The sequence below is a fragment of the Psammomys obesus genome, unplaced genomic scaffold (genome assembly GCF_907164565.1).
Source record: "Psammomys obesus unplaced genomic scaffold, mPsaObe1.curated_primary_1811, whole genome shotgun sequence".
NCBI lineage: Eukaryota > Metazoa > Chordata > Mammalia > Rodentia > Muridae > Psammomys > Psammomys obesus.
In genome coordinates this window covers 11,424,039-11,443,914 of record NW_026591598.1, presented here as the reverse complement: position 1 = coordinate 11,443,914, position 19,876 = coordinate 11,424,039, and the positions used below count along the sequence as shown (strand labels likewise).

Below are 19,876 nucleotides of genomic sequence, written 5' to 3'. Positions count from 1 at the left end.
CCAGGGAGGGAGTGCTGGGCTAAGCCAAGGCTTCATTTCCATGTCTCCTCACCCTGAGGTCTGTTAGAGATGGCCTAGAAGTAGCCACAGAAAATGGAGACTGGTGGGAGCCTTGTGTTCACCACAGAGCCTCACTCTAAGCTACGTTCCTCTACCTTCCCAGGGATGGTGACCATTATGATGCCCTCCGGGACTGCCTCAAGGCCATCTCCCTAAACCCTTGCCACCTGAAGGCGCACTTCCGCCTGGCCCGGTGCCTCTTTGAACTGAAGTATGTGGCTGAGGCTCTGGAGTGCCTGGACGACTTCAAAGGGAAGTTCCCCGAGCAGGCCCACAGCAGTGCCTGCGATGCACTGGGGCGCGACATCACAGCTGCCCTCTTCTCCAAGAGTGATGGTGGTGAGTGAGGGCCGGCCTCGCTGTGGGGTCCCTGTTCAGGGATGCCAGTCTGCTGACCCCTGAAACTCACTTTCCACACCCATCGGAAGTTTCTGTTGAGGGTTACTGATAGCACAAGGCACCAGGTACAGCCCCGTCAAGCTGTATGGGCTCCAGCTGGGTCTCCCCACCTGGTCCCAGACAGGGCCTTGGCAGTGTGCTGGGCTGAGAGGCGCAAGTGCTATCTGTTGCCTTTGTTTCAATCTGTGCAAGTGCAGCAGACCCAGTGACAAGGGCAGGGCCTTAGTTCCCACCTCAGCTCTGCCAGGCAGACTGTGTGGCCATGGATACAGCGCAGCCTTCAAGCCAATCTCATCTGCATGAAGCCTGCTCAGTTCCTCTTATCTAGAGCTTGGGGCGAACTGGGTCACAGCAATGTGGGCTGCAAATATGAAAACTGGGCTCACAGGAGGCAGATAACTAGCCATGGGATTCATTGTTCAGTGAGTAGTGTTGAGGCTGAAACCAGTGGTGCAAAGTCCTGCAGTGTCTCTTGGTGTTGTGCAGAGGAAGGTGGAGGCAGGCGGCCTTCCATTGACAGTGCTGGGCTGAAAACAGTGAGGAAATGAGGGCAAGGGAAGTCTCTCACCTCTCCTTGATCTCTGCCCTAGAGGAGAAGAAGGCAGCTGGTGGTGGTGGTCCAGTTCGCCTTCGAAGCACAAGTCGAAAGGACTCCATCTCAGAAGATGAAATGGTGCTTCGGGAACGGAGCTACGACTATCAGTTCCGCTACTGTGGCCACTGCAACACCACAACGGATATCAAGGAGGCAAATTTCTTTGGCAGGTCTGAGGCCTTAAACAGGAGGAGGGTGCATATCACAGTTGGCAGCAGGGGTTTGTGGGGTGGGGCCACCTGGGAGACTTGATTTTCGGACACTCATTTGCCTGGCTCTGCCTTGGTACCTCTTTTCTTTGTCTACACAGTAAAGCCAGCCACACCAGTCGTGGAGTCATAACAGACTGGCTGAGTACCTGGCCATCCAGGGCCGGGCCTCCAACAGTTCCTCTTCCCCGCCCCACTCTGCCTAGTGTCCTAGAGCTTGCTTACTTTATCTGGACACTTGGAGCTTTTCTCTGCTGCTGAAAAGGAAGGCAAGGACTATCAGAGGCTGGGCATCTGAGACCATTGTGTGCTCAGGACTGTGCCCTAGGTGCTGAGAGTCAGAGCCTATATCCTCAGACACTCCCACCCCATGCCCCATCCTTCCTTTGTTTATACCCTTTGGATAGACATCAAGAGAGTCTCCACGAAGATCCCCTCGGAATGCGCACAGCGTGTGAGGCCTGTGTTGTGGATGTGCTGTAGGGTTTGGTAGGCTGGATCCAAGAAGTCTTGGATTGCTGAGGGAAGGCTTAGCTAGATGAGGGTGTTTTGGGTTTTGGTATTTTTCTTTTTTAATAATTAATTTTGTTTTATGTGCATTAGTGTGAAGCTGTCAGATCCCGTACCCCTTAGAACCGGTGTTACAGACAGTTGTGAGCTGCCACGTGGGTGCTGTAAGTTGCACCCGAGTCTTTTAGAAAAGCAGACAATGCTCTTAACCACTGAGGCTTTTCTCTATCCCTGGTTTTGGTTTTTTCAAGACAGGGTTTCTCTGTGTAGCCTTGGCTGTCCTGGACTTGCTTTGTAGACCAGGCTAGCCTTGAACTCACAGAGATGCTCCTGCCTCTGCCTCCCAAGTGGCATGAGCCATTATACCCAAAGCAATGTTGGTTTTTGTTTTGTGTTTGTTTTTGTGTTTTGAGACAGGGATTCTCTTTGTAGCCCTGGATGTCCTAGAACTCACTCTATAGACCAGAGTAGCCTCAAATTCAAAGAGATCTGCTTGTCTCTGCCTCTGCCTCACAAGTGCTGGAACTAAAGGTGTGAGCCACCACTGCCACCAACTGATGCTGGGTTTTAATACAATAAGACTAGCACCTGTAGTATAGAAGAGGGATCCCAGGGATCCCATTTGCATAGCAGAGTTCTGAGTCAAGGTGGCCCCTTGAGTGTTGGGGACTGAGTAGTCCCAGGCTTCACCCTTTCCCTCAAGCCTTTACTTGAGCCGTTAGAGCAGTTTCCCACCTGACCTCCCTGCCCTTTGCCCCCTGCCAGCAACGCTCAGTACATCGTCAGTGGCTCTGATGATGGCTCCTTCTTCATCTGGGAAAAGGAGACCACCAACCTAGTCCGAGTGCTGCAGGGGGATGAGTCCATCGTCAACTGCTTGCAGCCGCACCCCAGCTACTGCTTCCTGGCCACCAGCGGCATCGACCCTGTTGTGCGACTGTGGAACCCACGACCAGAGGTGAGTGCACAAGCCCGACAGCGAGGGGCGTACAGGCTAGAGGCTGCTGGGAAAGAGAAAGCTGGGAAGGTGGGTGCCTCTAGGCCCCAGGATGCTCTAAATGCAGTGGGGATTTCTGGGGTGAGATTGGCTTTTGCAGTCTTGGAGTGTATCCTTGAGCTAGCCATGAAGGTGAAATGCCCATATCCTAAGAGCAGGTGTCCAAGAGGGAAGATGGAACTAGTCCAGCATCTCATGGGAACGCCTCCAGCTCCCCAGGGGCCTTTCCCTTGGTATGCTCTGTCATGGGTCTGCCCACAAGCTGTTTTGAGGACTGACTCCTCAAGTCCCAGGGAGGCGCACAGACTTTGGAGTTGATTCCTGTGCAGTCTTGCCCAGAGAGTACTTGGGCCAGTGTGGCCGCCTCTGCTCCCAGTGCCAGTGGGCAGGTGAGCCTTCCAGAGGAAGTTCACATGGAGATCTGAATCTAGAACTGATTGCTGGGACTTATACAGAGGACCTCACAGGAGCCTTCCTCGAGAGAGAAGATGTAAAGGGGGGTTAGAAGTAGGGGGCTGGATCTGGTCCCCAACCCAGCCCACATGACGCATTTCCCCGAAGATCCCTGTGTGCCCCTTAGATAGCCCAGGGTGATATCTTACATATTCTGAAGTGGCTGTGTCATCGTCGACCGGTGTGTCTATTCCCTCCCCCAGCATATGCACAGTCTGTGTGCCTCTTCAGACCCTGCCGTCCCCACCCTGAGCTCATGAGAGCTGCCTCCTCTTCACAGAGTGAAGACCTCACAGGCCGAGTTGTGGAGGACATGGAGGGCGCCTCTCAGGCCAACCAGCGGCGCATGAATGCCAATCCCTTGGAGGCGATGCTGCTGGACATGGGCTACCGGATTACAGGCCTGAGCAGTGGGGGCGCTGGGGCCTCTGATGATGAGGACAGCTCAGAGGGCCAGGTTCAGTGCCGGCCCAGCTAGATGCTCCTGACCCCTGGCCCCAGCCCTGTGCAGGAGGTCAGAGGGTTGGGTTCTGTTTTGGATTGTCTTCCCACCCCCATTTTTCATTTCCTCTGTTTTGTTTCTTAGTTTGGCATTGTGGGTGGGGATTGCTGCAACTTGCTGGCTTTCAGACTCTTGGGCTGATTGTCCCTTGACTGTCCCCAGCCCTGAGCAGAAAAAGAAAAGCAGGAGGGGAAGCCCCTCTGTATGCCCTTACCTCCTGCTTCCGTGTCTCTGGAAGGCTCTGGCCCTTCTCAAAACCCTTTCTGCCTACAGTGGGGAGGCAGGAGCCGGAGCTGTCTTCAAGGACTGCCCTGCCCTTCAGTTGGCAGCGAGGGAGTGGAACACCCCGCTGGCAAAGGCTTGCCATAGCCTGTTGTTGCCACTCTTGCTCTCCTGCCTATGGGGCTAGCTCCCCTGTGGGCTTTCTGGAAGGTCCCTTCACAGCCACCAGTGTTAGGGTGGAAGCAAGGGAAGATGGGAACCCTGGAGTGGCAAGGTCAGGCCACCTGCCCTGGTGGCAGTACAGTTCCTCATCCCCTCCTGGGCCTGTTCTTCTAGGCTGTCTCTGGGGGCTTTGCCTTTCCTAGGATGTGGCAGGAGGTGGGGCACCTCATCCCCGCCCACCTGCCCATGCAAGTACTTCTGCGCCTTGGCCACTCTCCTGGGGCGCTCCTCGGCCTCACTGTGACCTTTCTGCCAGAGCTCCCAGCCAGGCCTACTCTGCTGAGGTGGCGCTTCCTAAGGACCCTTCTTGCCCTCTCTGCCCTCCTTCCCACCCATGTGCTGAGCCGCCACAAAGACCAAAGAAGTGATGGCTTTTTTCCTCTGTCCCCTGCTGCTCTAGGGGGAGGGGTGGGAAAGTCCTTAGCTCAGCCATTCCTCCTCAGCAGCCCCTAGCTTTACACTGGACACAGCGGCCACTCCACCACCAAGCTCCCTCTCCCTCTGCCCCCTTGGCTCCTGCTCTGGAGCAGGCAGTTGGTTTATGCCAGCCTCCCACAGTCCTGTGTGCTTCCTCTGGGCTGTAGCCCTCCAGCTGCAGCCTCTGGGGAGAAGCAGCCTTCCAGCCTTCCTTCTCCCTCCCTCCCTTCCTCTCTCCCTCCCTCGCCCCTGTCTCTGCCAGGTGCCTCCTCTCAGTCAAGCTTCTGAGCAGCCCTGGAGACAGGAGGGCCATCTTAAAAGCTTTTTCACAGTTTTAAGAAGACTGGGGGGTGGGGGAGAGGCTAGTGGTGAGGGGTCTGGCACTATCTCATTGCTTTAATCTCAGCGACATAGGTGGCAGCTTCTCCCCCTTCCTGCCCACCCCAGGCCCCCTCCCACCCCTCTCTTCTAGCTTGGTAATGAAGTGTATTTATTGGTGAAGGAAACAGCTGCTGCTGCTGCTGCCTCTCCTGCTGCTGGGACTTACTCCCCTGTCTCTTCCTCATGACCTTTCTCAAGCCAGAGAGGGGGAGCAGGAGTGTTGGGCTAGGCCCTGGGGCACAAGAACTGGCCAGGGTCCCTTGCTTTCCTATGTTCAAGCCACCTGCCATTTCCTCCTTCCCTGCCTCCTGTCTCCCACCGCCTGCCTGGGCCCTGCAGTGTGGAGAGACACATACGCCTTACTGTCCTTGGGGGCAGGAGCCGAGCCTTTTTGTTGCTCCGCTCCCAGGAGAGTGAGGGTGACGCAATTGATTAAAACCATTTTGTTTTAGTTGTGACTGGTAGCATTTATTGAGGTACAAATGGATCTTGAGTCCCTCCCCACCATAGCTCTGTGACCTGGAGCAGCCACACCTCTGCTGGGCAGAATGAGACCTGCTTCTGAGGGTCATTATGAGCAGCAGCCAGAGCACAAAGCCCAGAGCTGACGGCTGTGATTTGGCATAATCAGCTTTCACTCTCTGAATTCTCCCCCGTGAAATGAGAGATTTCAAATCTTGGTAGTTTTCAGATTCTTTAAACTAGAACCCAAGTCAGAAATGCACATTGCAGCCCATGACCCAAGATGCGTGTGTTTCCTCTGCGTGTGCTGTGAGGCGCGGAGGTCTCATGGTAGCGTGCCCTGGGTACCTTTCTGTTTCTGCTTGGAGTCTACTAAATGGATGTCAGAACCCACGGGTGTTTTGCTTTGGGGCATTTTTTATTTTGTTTTGTTTCGTTTCCCCATGATTTCTTAAGCCAGAAGATTCCAGAATTTCTCATCTCATATTATCATCACAGTAATTTTTCATGAAACTTCCTAAAAGTAAAAGGGGGGGCAGAGTTCAATTTATTAAGTAGTTAATAAATTGAAGTATTTAATAAAGTATTTAATCACTTAGGAATCTTTATGTTCTAGCAACCTAGCACATAAACTAGGAGAAACTTTCAGGACAGGCTCTCTAGCCCAGGCTGGCCTTTAATTCACTGTGGAGCCAAGAATGATCTTGAACTTTGGGGACTGTCCCCAGTGTGAGATCACAGGTGTGCCCCCCTACGCCCAGTTGATGAGAAGTAGTTCATTATGTCCTGGAGAGGGAACCCAGGGCATCATGCATTCTGGGCAGGCACTAGCCACGGAGCTACACCTGTGTGTGGGCCTGCACGCCAGAAGGGGGCGCCAGATCTCACTCTAGATGGTTGGGAGCCACTGTGGTGATGTGGTTGCTGGGAACTGAACTTGGAACCTTTGGAAGAACAGTCAGTGGTCTTAAACTCTGAGCCACCTCTCCAGCCCCAGCCCTATCTTTTCTTAAATCGCCAGTTACAGACGGGGAAATCTGTGTGCCTGGTGAGGGCTGCACAACTTCTCACACTTCATTCAGAGCAAATGCCACCACTCATACGACGACCGCTAAAAACCAACTTTGTTTTTGTTTGAGACAGGGCCGCTCCGTTGCACAGCTCTGGCTGTCCTGGTAGACCAGGAACTTCCAACTTAACAGAGATCCACCTGCCTCCCTAGTGCTGGGGTTAAAGGTTGTATGTTGCTACATCAGAGGACCCTTTGCCGGTCAGCTGAAACCCAGCTTTTGAAAGGAAGTAGTTGAAAGCAGTGTAATGCAGTCTCATAAGGAAACTGCAGACTACCTCAAGCTGCTCGTTTTCTCGGTGGCCATTAGGTGTTGGTAGCTCTCAAATTTAAAACACTCCTCTTTGCTGTCGAGACCTTCCCAGGACACCATAAGGTCCTTTGTTACAGTTTAGGAGCTGTTCATGCCTCAAGAACAGTTCCACTGTGAAACTTGAGAATCCTCTCTCTGTTGCCGTGGGAAGAACCAGGCTAGGCTAGCTGGCTGTGCCTCATCAGGCTGGGCACAGACTAGACAAAGATCCTGTGTCCCCAGATTCTCTCTCCAGAAGCTTCAGGGTAATTCCAGAGTGATCCAGAGAGGTGTGGGGTCCAGGGTGAGGAAGTACTACAGCGTTGTGTGTTGCTCTGTAGACCAGGGTTTGGGGGAGGGTTATAGAGAGGGGAACTGAAGGAGTCCGTATCCTCGGTGAAAAACAACATGCAGTATATAGTCTTGCTCCTGTAGACGAGGAGGAGCCATCAGAGCTCGCCACGAGGGCGGGAGAGGCCACACCATCGGTAGCTCCGGCTGTAGGGAACCCGACATTCTCTCCTGGCCTCATGGGCACTGCACACATGTGACGCACAGACATGTGTAGGCAAACACCTATACACACAAAATAAAAAGAATCGAATGAGAAGCTTTATGTTTTGTTTTTTTAGACAGGCCCTGGCTGTTCTGGAACTCACAGTATAGACCAGAAGCAGGCCTTGAACACACAGATCCTCCTGCCTTGCCTCCCTTATGCTGAGATTAAGGGCTGTCATGCTAGGTGAGGAAGAAGTTTCACCAGGAGCTCCCTTTTATTTGACATTGGTGCTCCTTTTCCTCCTTAATTAACAGCTTTGACTAATTTCTTCTTGTTGGTTGGTTGTTTTGAGACAGGGTTTCTCTGTGTAGCCCTGGCTGTCCTAGACTCACTCTGTAGAGCAGGCTGGCCTGGAACTCACAGAGATCCACCTGCCTCTGCCTCCTGAGTGCTGGGATCACAGGCGTGCGCCACCGCACCTGGCTTTTTGTTGTTTTGTTTTTCTTTTTTGCTAGAGTAGTTTTAGCCTTAGAAACTTGAGGGGCTATAGGAGGATGACTGAGGCGATACAGTCCATGCACAGAGGCATGAGGACCCAGATGTGGCGCGCAGCTGGAATAGTAGCACTGGGGTAGCAGAGACAAGAGGACCCTTTGCTGGTCAGCAAGCTCACTCAGCAAGCTCCGCATTCAGTAGAAAGACCCTGTCTCAAAAAATAAGAGCAACCGAGGAAGACATCAGCATCGACCTGACCTACACAATACACGCATACACACAAACTCTTTTTTTTATACACTTTTCTGTGTATACCATACACAGAAAAGAAGACAGCACAGTGAGTTCCACGTGCCCCTGCCCCTGGCTGGTTCTCCATTATTGATACCTTGAGCTGGTCTGTGTATTGGTTACTTGTCGTTGCTGTGACAGAAGTACCTAAGAAACCCAACTTAAATCAGGGAAGGCTTATTTTGGTTTCTGGTTTCATAGGCTTTGGGTGAGGGTGAGCTGGTCCCACTGCCTTTTAGCCTGTGGCAAGGCAAAAACATGATGGGAAAAAGGGCAGAGGGAAGTTACCTCATAGTAACCAAGATGCAGAGAGAGAGAGAGAGGAAAACATCCAATGACCTCTCTCCAGTCAGGTTTCATCTCTTAATAGCCCACAGTTGATGGATTAGCCATTGATGGAGTTAGCAATGTCAGGACCCAGTCACCTGTCAGTGATGCCACCTTGCTGGGCACTTCAGAACCATAGCACTGTGATGCACTTGATTACATTTTGGTTATTGCACTGTGCAGATTACAGAAGTATACAGATTTCAGATAGACACCAATACCCTGCTGTACAGAATAGTTTCACCATTCCCAAAGTCACCTCTTCACCCCTGAAAAAAGGGATTTTTTTTGTTTTTCAAGGCAGGGCTTCTCTGTGTAGCCTTCTGGCTGTCCTGTAACTCACTCCCACTGTGCAGACCAGGCTGGCCTCATATTCAGAGACCTGCCTGCCCCTGCCTTTCGATGCTGGGATTAAAGGCGTGCACCGCCACTGCCTAGTTACCTTTTTTTTTTTTTTTTTTTTTTTTTTTCAGAAATTGGGTTGGAGAGATGGCTCAGCAGTTAAGAGTACTTACTTCCTGCTCTTCTGGAACACCAAAGTCTGGTTCCCAGCACCCTCACTGGGCAGCTCAGAACTCCCTCACTCCAGCTCTAGGCAATCCGATACTCTCCTCTGTTTTTCAGTGTCAGCTGCCCACATGGTACACACACACACACACTTACATAGATACTTACATAAAGAAAAACCTTTAAAACTCTTAGAAACCTAACAATGTAAGAGGTGACTACACAGGCACACACATATAAACATTTATTTGTGTTTTGAGACAGGGCCTCACTATGCAGCCCTGGGTGACCTGGAACCCAGTGAGTAGACCAGGCTGGCCTCTAGGGTTAAAGATTCCCTGCCTCTGCCTCCTAAGTCCTGGGGACTATAGGCATGTGCTACCATGCTTAGCTGCATACGGTCTATATTATAAAAATTCAAAATTGGTAACAAGATTAAGTGGATAGTTCTCACTTATGGATAGGAAGGGCCAACATTAATGTATCAGCTATTTCTGACTTGATCTATAACTTCAACAAATACTCTGCAAACCTCACAGCAAATGATTTTATGAACATCAACAGTGATTTTAAAGCCAGGTATGGTGGTTCATGCCTGTAATCCCAACACTCAGGGAGGTAGAGGCAGGTGGATTTCTCTGAGTTCAAAGCCAACCTGGTCTACAAAGTGAGTCCAGGACAGCCAAAGCTACACAGAGAAACCCTGTCTCAGAAAAAAAAAAAAAAAAAAAAGGTTCTAAGGTCTATATGGAAAGGTAAACAATCCACAATAGCCAAGACAATACCCAACTTTAAGAAATACTAGAAAACTACAGTAATTAAGACAGTTTTACAGTATGGAGCTGGAGAGATGGCTCAATGGTTAGGAGCATTATCTGCTCTTTCAAAGGACACTGGTTCAATTCCTAGCACCCACATGGCAGCTCACAACTTCAGTTCCAAGGGATCTGATAACCTCACACCAACCAATGCATATAAAGTAAAATTAAATTATATAAAAAAGACATTACAATATTGGCAAGAAATGGATTAACAGGTCAAAGGAACACGTAAGTATAGCCGGCTGGCCTTTGCTGACAATTCAGTGGGAAAGTATAATCTTTCTAAAATCCACTTGGGTGAGAACAGCTGAGCATTCACATATCAAGAATAAAAACAATCTAAGGGTTTATTATATAATGCAGGAGACTCCAGAGGCCAGGAGAGGGCACTGGATTTCCTGAACAGAAGTTAAAGATGACTGTAAGTTGACTGTAAGTTGCCTTGTGGGTACTGGGAACCAAGGACCTCTCAACGTCTGACTTCTCTCCAGTCCCACGAATGCTAAACTGCTCACAAAAATTAACCCAGGAGTATACATAAAATCTGCCTGGAATACCAGATGCAGGAGGTTGAGGCCAGCCTGAGCTACACTTACTTTGTCAAAACAGTAAAACTTACAGAAATAACAGAAATCTGTGACCTAGAATTTCGTACTGAGTTTTTAGATACATCAAAAATAAGATCAGTGGTGAAAAATCTATAGGTAAGATTTCACCCAAATTAAAAACTTTGGCTCAGCAAGGACACACAGTTTATTTTGTTTTGTTTTTTGAGACAGGGTTTCCCTGTGTAGCCTTGGTTGTCCTAGACTAACTTTGTAGACCATGCTGGCCTCGAACTCAAAGCAATCTGTCTGCCTCTGCTTCCCAGAGTGCTTGGAATGCAGATGTATGCTATGGCGCCTGGTTTAAAGGACACTGTTAAATAATGAAAATCCAGGGGCCTGGAGAGATGGCTCATTGGCTGTTCTTCCAAAAGGTCCTGAGTTCAAGTTCCAGCAACCACGTGGTGGCTCACAACCATCTATAGTGAGATCTGATGCCCCCTTCTGTTGTGCAAGCAAAATACTGTATAAATAATAAATCCTGAGGAAAAAAAAGAAAAACCAAACCAAGGATTATGAAAAAATAATTCAGAGAGTGCCTGTAGGCCAGTTCCTGTATTTGAGACAGGGTCTCATGGAGCTGAGGCTGACTTTGAACTCCCTGATGTTTGCCTTCACCTCCCAAGTACTAAGATTTCGAGCATATACCACCAAGCCCAGCTTGCTGTTTTTGTTCCATCTTTTGAGATGGTCTCACACTGTAGCCCAGGCTGGCCTGGTACTCTCAGCAATTTGAAGTACTGAAATTGCAGGCATGAGCCATCACGCCCAGCTCCAAAGAACTAATAATTCCGAGCCAGATGTGGTGGTGCACTCAAGCCTCTACGTTTAGCAGTTGAGAGGTAGAAGCGAGAGAATCAGGAGTTCAAGGTGAGCCTGAGCTACAAGACCTTGCCTAAAAGAGGATGGGGAGCTGGGGAGCTGGCTCAGTGGTAGGAGCACTAGCTGCTCTTCCATAGGACCGGGGTTCAGTTCCCAGCACCTACATGGTGGGTTCTCAATTCTAATTACAGGGGGTCTCCCTTTTCTGGCATGCACATGGTGTGTGTGTATATGTACACATAGGCTGACAGGCAGACACAAAAATTAAGGATAAAAAGCTGACAGGTGTGGTAGCAAACAGATCTCTGAGTCTGAAGCCAGCCTGGTCTACAGAGCAAATACCAGGACAGCCAGGGCTACACAGAGAAACCCTATCTTGAAACCCCCCCCCCAAAAAAAAAAAAGCACTGGATCCCTGTAATCCCACTCGGGGAAGCAGAAGCAGGTGGATCTCTTGAGTTTGAGGCCAGCCTGGTCTACAAAGTGAGTCTAGGACAGTAAAGGCTACACAGAGAAGCCCAGTCTGGGAGTGGGGGGAAGCCAAGCAAGACAGCACACACCTTTAATCCCAGCACTTAGAAGGCAGCAGCAGGCAGATCTCTGAGTTCAAAGCCAGCCTGCTTCTAACACTAGTGAGTGCCAGGACAGCCAGGCCTATAAAATACAGAGAGCCTGTCTCAAACCTCACCCTACACCAAAACCAGGGATGTTCTAATAAACATTGTGAAAAGAGAGTATGACAGGTATGGAGGCACCTGTCATTAATCCCAGTACTCAAAATGCAGAGGCAGGAGGATATCTTGAGTTTGAGGGCAGCCTGTTCTGCATAAGGAGTTGCAGGCCAGCCAGTGCCGCATAGTTGGGACCCTGTCTTTAAAAAGTCAGCATGTCACTACTGAACAGCAAAATGACAGAAAATTCTCTACACCTATCAGGATGACAATACTAAATGCTTGACAAGGATGTGGAGCCACTGGAACTTTGCTCATCACTGATAAAAAGGCAAAATTATACCGATAGAAAACAGCCTTTCTACATCGCCTAGGCTGGCTTGGAACTTTTTTATGTAGCCCAGGTTTATGAGCCTTCGGTTTAAACCTCCCACATTCTGGGATCACATGCAGTAGCTACCACACACCTAGATAATATAACCACTTTTGAGGGTCGTTTTCAGTTCTTACAAAACCAAACATAGTCTACGACATCATCCATTGGTATTTGCCGAAATGAGGCAGCATCTGTGTAAAAACATACCTGGTGTTTATAGGTGTTTTGTTTGTGATTGTCTAAACTGGAACATGCCAACATGTGCTTCGAAAGGTCAGAGGATAAACTAGCTTCAACCACACAATGGAATGTTCCTGAAAAAAAAATTTTTTTTCATACACATAAACATTAAGGAAAAAAATGGTAGGCCTGGTACCTGGCAGCCTTTAATTCCAGTACTCCAGAGGCGGGGGTGGGCAGATCATTGTGAGCTGCAGGGGGTGGGGGAGGAGGAGACAATGGGATCTAGCTGTGTGTTGTAGCTTGCACCTGTGGTCCCAGCTACTGAGGAAACTGAAGTAGGGTGCCCCGAGCCCAGTGTTCAAGGCCAGCATGAACGGTACCTATCCCAACTCAGAAAAAAGGGGGGAGGGGCTCTCGTTGGTTAAGAGCACTGGCTGCTCTCTCAGAAGACTGGCTGGGTTCAACTCTTAGCACCCACAGGGCAGCCCGCAACCTGGATGGTCCCAGGGGATTCCATGCTCTCTTCTGGCCTCAGGGTCTCAGGCTCACATGTACCCAGACCCATGCAGACAAAACGCCCATGATTCCTATTAATGTGTATAAAATAAATGCACAGTGAAATCAGCCAATAAGGGCGACCTGTTTCACGATTCCAGCTATGTGTCTCTGGAAAAGGCAAAGGTATAAAAGCAGGAAGAAGATCAGTGGTGGTCCATTTTTAAAGCATTTCACACGTGTAGCTCAGCCAAAGCGTTCACGGTCCTTGCCGAGGGAGAGCCTGGAGCTTCAGAGAAGCCCAGGTGGTGAAAGTGCACACCAAAGCAGACATTACAAATGGAGGTCACACTGGGCACGGTGGCACACGCCTGGAATCCCAGCACTCAGAAGTAGGCAGATCTCTGTGAGTTCAAGGCCAGCCTGGTCTACGTAATGAGTCCAGGACAGCCAAGGATATACAGAGAAACCCTGTCTTGAAAAAAGGAAAACAAAAGAACAAACAGGTGTCTGTTGTCTGTGTCTGTGGTGGGCAGTTGTAACCCTAGGGGCCTGCGGCAGTCTAAGTATAGATCATGGCAAAACATGGCTGCAGAACCTAAGACACGTTAGTTTGTTAGCTCAGTGAGTCTCAGGCCTGGCCATAATTAGGACCCCTGGGATCTTCTAAACATTTCCTCGTCCCTTGCTCAGAGCTTCTGCGTTGATTTGTTCAGGAATCCATGTATTACTTTGAACCATTCCAGGTTCATTCTGTGGTGAAGCCAGAGATGAGAACCACTAATTTGACCACGTTCAAACTGTATGAGCATGGGCAATGAATTCCAAAGAGGAAGAGGAAAAGGATGGCCTGCCCTGGGCCCCACAGTGAATGAAGCAATGCCAGGACTAAATCCCAGACCCTAATCCGGTCCCTGTTCCAGAGCTTTGAGTCATTTTCTTGGGACTGGAGAGGTGGCTCAGGAATTACTGTGAATTACTCTTGCAGGGAACTCAGGCCTGGCTCCCAGCCCCCAAGTGGTGGCTCAGAAACCATCTGTAACTCCAATTCCAGGGGATCCACCATCCCCTTCTGGACTCTGAGGGCAGCAGGCACATACACGGTACACAGATATACATACAAGCAAAACACACATAACAAAAATATTTTTTTTAAAGTCCAAGATATTTTTGTCATTTTCTTAGCATGCCCCAAAGCTCTGGTTTTATGTTCACTAAAACACATTTTCTTATGCTGACATTCCTGATGTGTGTTTCAGCTTTTACTGTGTGCCTAGCATTGGGCTTGCCTTTGGCTCAATGAGAATGCACACAAAAGACCCGGTTCCTGCCAGCCCAGAGCTTCCAGATTATCTGGAAGTTATGGAATACCAAGTTAGGGATGGTGTGTGGTCTTCAGTGGGAAACAGGATCCTCTCAGGTAGCGTCCCATCAGTGACTATTCCACCAGCGTGCCAGGCTCAGGGTTAAGGACAGCAATGTGCCAGTCAGACAGATGGAAGGCTGCCTGTGTTGTGGCTACACAGGACACGGGACAAGCTCTTGAGAGAGAGAGACATTGCAGGATGAATTTGGGTTTAGGCATCTTAAGCAGGAGTGTGGGACCAGCCTCTCAAGGACCGAGCCCCTGGCAGCTCAGCAGAGACAAATTTTATGCTTTTTATTGTTACACAAAAGGCACTTTTAGAAAGTCAGTTTCCACATACCGAAATCTCTTATCTGATCTAAGGCTTGTCTTGGCGGAAGCATCACTTATGAAAGTCACAGCCCTAAACCATACAAGACTTCCTGGTTTGCCAGGCATGTCTGGAGACTAAGTTATACAAAGGTTCTGAGGAAAATTCAAAAGAATAACCCCATAAAATAGATAACAATCACCGACAAAAGGCTACTTCAAAGCCTAGGTGCCATCACTCCCGATTCATGCCAGATACAATGGTTCTGCTGAAATTCTGCTACAGGAGGCATCGTTCAGGATGATAGTCACAGGCCCTTCATGGCTCTACCCTCTCCTGGTCCTAACGAGCCACAGTTTACGGTTTCAGGCTGACTCTCCCTATTCTTATCATTCTCCCTTTCAGGCAGAGGTAGGCAGATGTGGGTTGAACTCCAGTAAGTGCTCGTACCTGAGGCGAGTCCATCCTGTTCATCCCATCACCAACACTGCCAACCTCTTTGGATGTACTCTTGAAGCAAAATGGATACTGTTACCCAGTATCTTTCTTAATTATAAGGAGGCTCTAAGTGATGGTGAGAGAATAAATAGGTACAGGTTTTCCAATAGTGATGTATAATTGTAGTTGCTATTGATTAACACTGAATCCTTATTTTGGCCAGGCATCACAACTCCAAGATAGCTGGGTGTAGTGGCACATACCGTTAATCCCAGCGCTCCAGAGGAAGAAGCAGGTAAGTCCCAAGTTCAAGGGCAGCCTGGTCTACCTAGTGTGTCCCAGGCCAACCAGAGTAGGGTGGCACAGGAAGTATACAACCTCTTGAGATGCAAAGACTTATGCTTAAAAAGAGTGTGTTCGCTGGCTGGAGAGACGGTCAGCGATTAAGAGCACCTGTTGCAGCCAGGTGACACGTGCCTTTGATTTCAGTGCTCAGGGAGGCAGTGGTAGGCAGATCTCTCTGAGTTCGAGGCTATCCTGATCTACAAAGTGAGTCCAGGACATCTAGGGCTACACAGAGAAACCCTGTCTCAAAAAAAAAAAAAAAAAAAAAAAAAAAACAAACAAAACACTTGTTGCTCTTGCAGAGGACCAGGATTTGATTTCCAGCACCCACACCGTAGCTCATAACCATCTGTAGCCCCAGTCCCAAGAAAGCCAACACTCTCTTCTGACCTCTATGGGCATCAGACATGAATGTGGTGCATAGACATACATGCAAGCAAAACACTCTAAATAACTCTAAAAAATAAAAATAAGAGTCAAGTGTTTTTCAAAAACTAAACAAGGTCCTTTCTTTTTTTTTTTTTAATCAAGTGCTGAGATTACAGGCTTGTGCCACCATATCTAGTATATTGTTGTTGTTTATGTTGGTTTTGGTTTTTGGTTTTTTGAGACAGAATTTCTCCATAACATAGTCTCTATGTAATCCTAGTTACCTCTTACTCTGTAGACCAGGCTGGCCTCAAACTCCCTGAGATCCTCCCTCTGTCTCAGAAGTGCTGGGATTAAAGATGTGCACCACCACACCCAGCTCCATGCCTAGTTTTATGGAGTGCCAGGGATTGAGCCTATGGCCTTGTATACGCTACAAAAGTGCTATACTAAATGAACAATATCCCCGGCTGTTTCCTTTCTCAGGTGTGAGGGAACTGACGTCCTATTCCAGCTGCTTTCAATAACTCCTGACAACTGGGTCTCAGACCCCAAGCACACTGGCCGTCTCCAGAGTCCACGCGCTCTATCATATGTCTCACTGTCTAATACTGTAGGAGACTTAGATTCTGGCCCTTGCTGTTTGTATCCTTGCTGGGGCAAAAGGGAGGAAAATAGCTGTACTGTGATACTTAAAGAGTCAGAATCTTCGTTGTCAGATTGTTTCTTCATTATATGACTGGGCCCTTCAGACCTCTCTCAGTTATGGAAAGTTTTATAACCCTGATGAGGATGGAAAGATGAAAAAGGAGGAAGGGAGAAAAGGAGAGGAAGAGAGAAGGAAGAGGGAGAAGGAGAGGGGAGAAAGAGAGAGAGAAAAAAAAGCATACAGTCTCCAGTAGGCAAGGTGTAATGATGGAGCTGAGCAGAAAGTTTGTAAAAGCCACAAGATCAAAGAGACCACCCCCTGCTTGTTACAGTCCACATCCAGCCCAGGAGTCCTCCAGCCAGGCGCCATGGCAGCCCCCGGCTCAGTCCTCCGGTCCTGGTTCACCTTTGCAGGTTTACTGACTGAGAAGCATCTTTCCCAGAAAGGAGACCATATATGGTCAACACATAGCTCCAGGGGCACTCCCCGTGCACCCCCTCTCTGCCTGCTGACTCTGAGGACCCATAGATCCAGGCAGTCCCTTTCTCAGGGAGTTTACAGTCTCCAGTGCGAGACAGCCATGTAAACAGCTAATGCTAATGCAAGTACACATGAATATTCATGCTCTGGAAGCATAGGAGAAGCATTAGCCTGAAACCTTGAACATGGAGCAGAAGAGGAGCGAAAGGGCATTCCTGATTAAGGAACAGCAGAACAGCGTAGGCAAAGAGGTATAAGGTACAGTGAGGCCAGCGTCATAAAATCACAAGGACACAGACACGAATGTGACAAGGAAATCTGGGATCAGCTCAAGGAGAACCTTGGATGCCAGAATGGGTGAGATGCCCTGTGTGAGAAGGTTTGTGAGTCCTGGGGAGTCCTCCATGGAGTCAGTTGAGGAGGTGCCCTGACTCCCACCAAGACAGGGAGCACCCAAAGCCCACCCTTGTACCGCATCTTTGCCTCAAAGGTTTACCAGCCTGACAGTTTCCCCTCTGCCATTCTCCCCTCCCCCAGCCAGCCCCATAAATGGATCCAGATGGTCATTCCTATTTTCGGTAGTGGATGTGTTGGGGGAGGGGTGTCTCTGAACCCCATCAATCCTCAAACAAACTCTGTGTAAGAGGAGCTTCTTCCAGGCCCTGCTGTGATCCTCTGAGCCTGGAAGGCAGCGATAGTCTTTGATGGAGATTATCCATCTGGCTGGGGGAAAAGGGAAACAGGCAGAGGAGGCAAGGACACAGGCCAGGGAGCCTCATGCTCTGGGTGAGAACCAAGGTGATGTGTGTGAGAGAGACAGAACCCTGTGGGTTGTAGTGGAAGCCAAGCCCAGGAGAGAAGCCCCCCTCTTTTGAGAGCAAGGGATGGAGTTGGCTTCTCTATACAGTCACATGACCTTGTCCTGGCTTCTGTCGCTAGCCAAGGCAAAAGAAGGATAATGGAGGCTATAAGAAGAAAGCTAGGGCTCTCTCAGAGCATAATACTAAAGCACTGTGCCACCAGCCTCCAGGAACCCCAGCGCACAAGGAAGTAGCTATGTCCCTTTGCTCAGACAATCTGTTACCAAAATATTATGCCAAGCTTGTAAGTATTTGTTACAAATCCAGTTTAGTGAGCACTGCTTTAAAACCACTAGGCATTATACACTATTCTAGGCACTGGGTTTACAGAAATGAAGACAACCATTCCTAAAATGGGTTCCAATCTAGTAGAGGAAACAAACAATACACGGTTTTACGTGTGCTATGAAGAAAAAGGGTGTTCCAGCGGAGATGACAGGGACTTTCTCATTTAGACTGGAAGCCAAAAGTTGGCTGGCTGCAAAAATGACACTGCATCTAAGTCTGGAAGTATGAGTAGAAGTTGAAGTGGTATGAAGGGTATATTAAAGGCAGGAAGAGGGTGAGTGCCACACTCCTCAGTATGAAGGAACTGATCAGAGGTTAGAGTACCTGTAGCAGAGTGAAGATATATGAGATAGACACAATCTGGAAGGTACAGAACCTTGTAAGTTAAAACATGGTAGATACCACCAGGTGCAATCATGCATGCCTGTAATCCCAGTACTTGGGGAGGCAGAGGCAGGTGGACCTCTGTGAGTTCAAGGCCAGCCTGGTCTGCAAAGCAAGTTCAGCACAGCCAAGGCTACACAGAGAAAACCCTGTCTCAAACAAAACAAAACAAAACAAAAAAAAAAAAAACAAACAAGCAAACAAACAAACAAGAAACACAGCAGATACAATGAGAAGCCATTGAAGTTTGTCAGATTCAATGTATTTTGCTAGTACTGCCAACTTTGTGGCGGCCCCTCAGAGACTTGCTTTGAGTATTTACTCATCTGTACGTGAATGGTTAAAAGGCGCATAAGTTAACCGTGCTGGTAAAAGAGAGCAAAGACGCACAGAGGGAGTTAGACAGCTACTGTGACTGAGTCCAGAACGACTGTGATTTACTGAAAACTGTAGACCTGGCACTTAATCTATAGGCGGGTTGCTTCCCTTCTGGGTTCACGCTGCACGTGGTCATCCACCAGAGAGGTGCAAACATGCTCAACGAAGTTTGATTGGATTAGAATTATCTTCAGCTATGACACCAATGAGATATTTAAAAGATATGTAAATAAAAAAAAAACATTTAGCAAACATTTAATAGGTACGTGCCCAGTTCTTGGAGCATCTGCTGTGCAGTAGCAACTGTGCTAGCCAGTGAAGTCAAAGATCTTTGGATTTTCTACAGCACAGATCTAAAATGAATTTAAGTATCAGAACTGTAGGCTTTCCATAGGTTACCATTCAAGAAGAGTACTTTAATGGAAGATCTTCTCAAAGGCATAGCGTCATCTTCCTTAGTGCATTTGTCCATACCTTCTGTTGGCTAATATCCTCAGGTCATGAGGAACTGAGTCTGGCTGTTCTAGGCGACAGTCTCTAGCCAGAAAGAATGATTTAGCCTACACCTAACAGGTCCGCTCCACCTGCGGAAACAATATGCCTGGGTATGGAAACCAACCCACTCTGCTCCCAGTCAAACCTCAAAAAAGCTGTAACTTCTGGTAGCTCTTCACTTGTGTCTAATGTCCCCAGCCCTGCTGTTCCAATAAAGCAGTCTTGGCTCATTTGAAACAATCTGCCTCTCTGCCTCGTTTTCTTACACCTTCTGGAAGCCTGGTTCCCCTCTTGTCTTCCAAATTATCACCACCATCCCCACCTCACTCCTTCTCATCCCTATAAAAAAGCCAAAAGATCCCAAGACTGGAGCCTGGCCACTCTGTTTTCGGGTGTGAGCTTGCTAACTGCTGAAGGTCTCAGTTTTCTTTTGTTGTTGTTGTTATTTTTTTTCTTTTATTTGTTTGTTTTTCTTCCCCCTCCCCGCAGTTTTCTATTAAACAAAAATCCCAGCACGTGGGAGGCAGTCAGGTGGATCTCTGTGAGTTCAAGGCCAGCCTGGTCTACATAAGTTTCAGGACAGTTTCGAAACAAAACATGGCTCCCAAAACAACAATAAAGGGATTCCACCT

The 19,876-nt window shown here is 48.7% G+C and overlaps 1 protein-coding gene across 2 annotated transcripts in view; it reads left to right on the top strand.

Moving 5' to 3' along the window:
• The window catches only part of Wdtc1 (WD and tetratricopeptide repeats 1), a 52,420-nt gene extending 47,002 nt beyond the window's left edge, over positions 1-5,418 (top strand). For both annotated transcript variants that reach the window (XM_055610879.1, XM_055610878.1), the window contains exons 13-16: positions 164-399; positions 1,050-1,224; positions 2,539-2,731; positions 3,504-5,418. In XM_055610879.1, coding sequence (XP_055466854.1) covers positions 164-399; positions 1,050-1,224; positions 2,539-2,731; positions 3,504-3,701 — 802 coding nt within the window. In that variant the 3' untranslated portion in view covers positions 3,702-5,418. The remainder of the gene's footprint in view (positions 1-163; positions 400-1,049; positions 1,225-2,538; positions 2,732-3,503) is intronic.
• Positions 5,419-19,876: the final 14,458 nt, after the last annotated feature.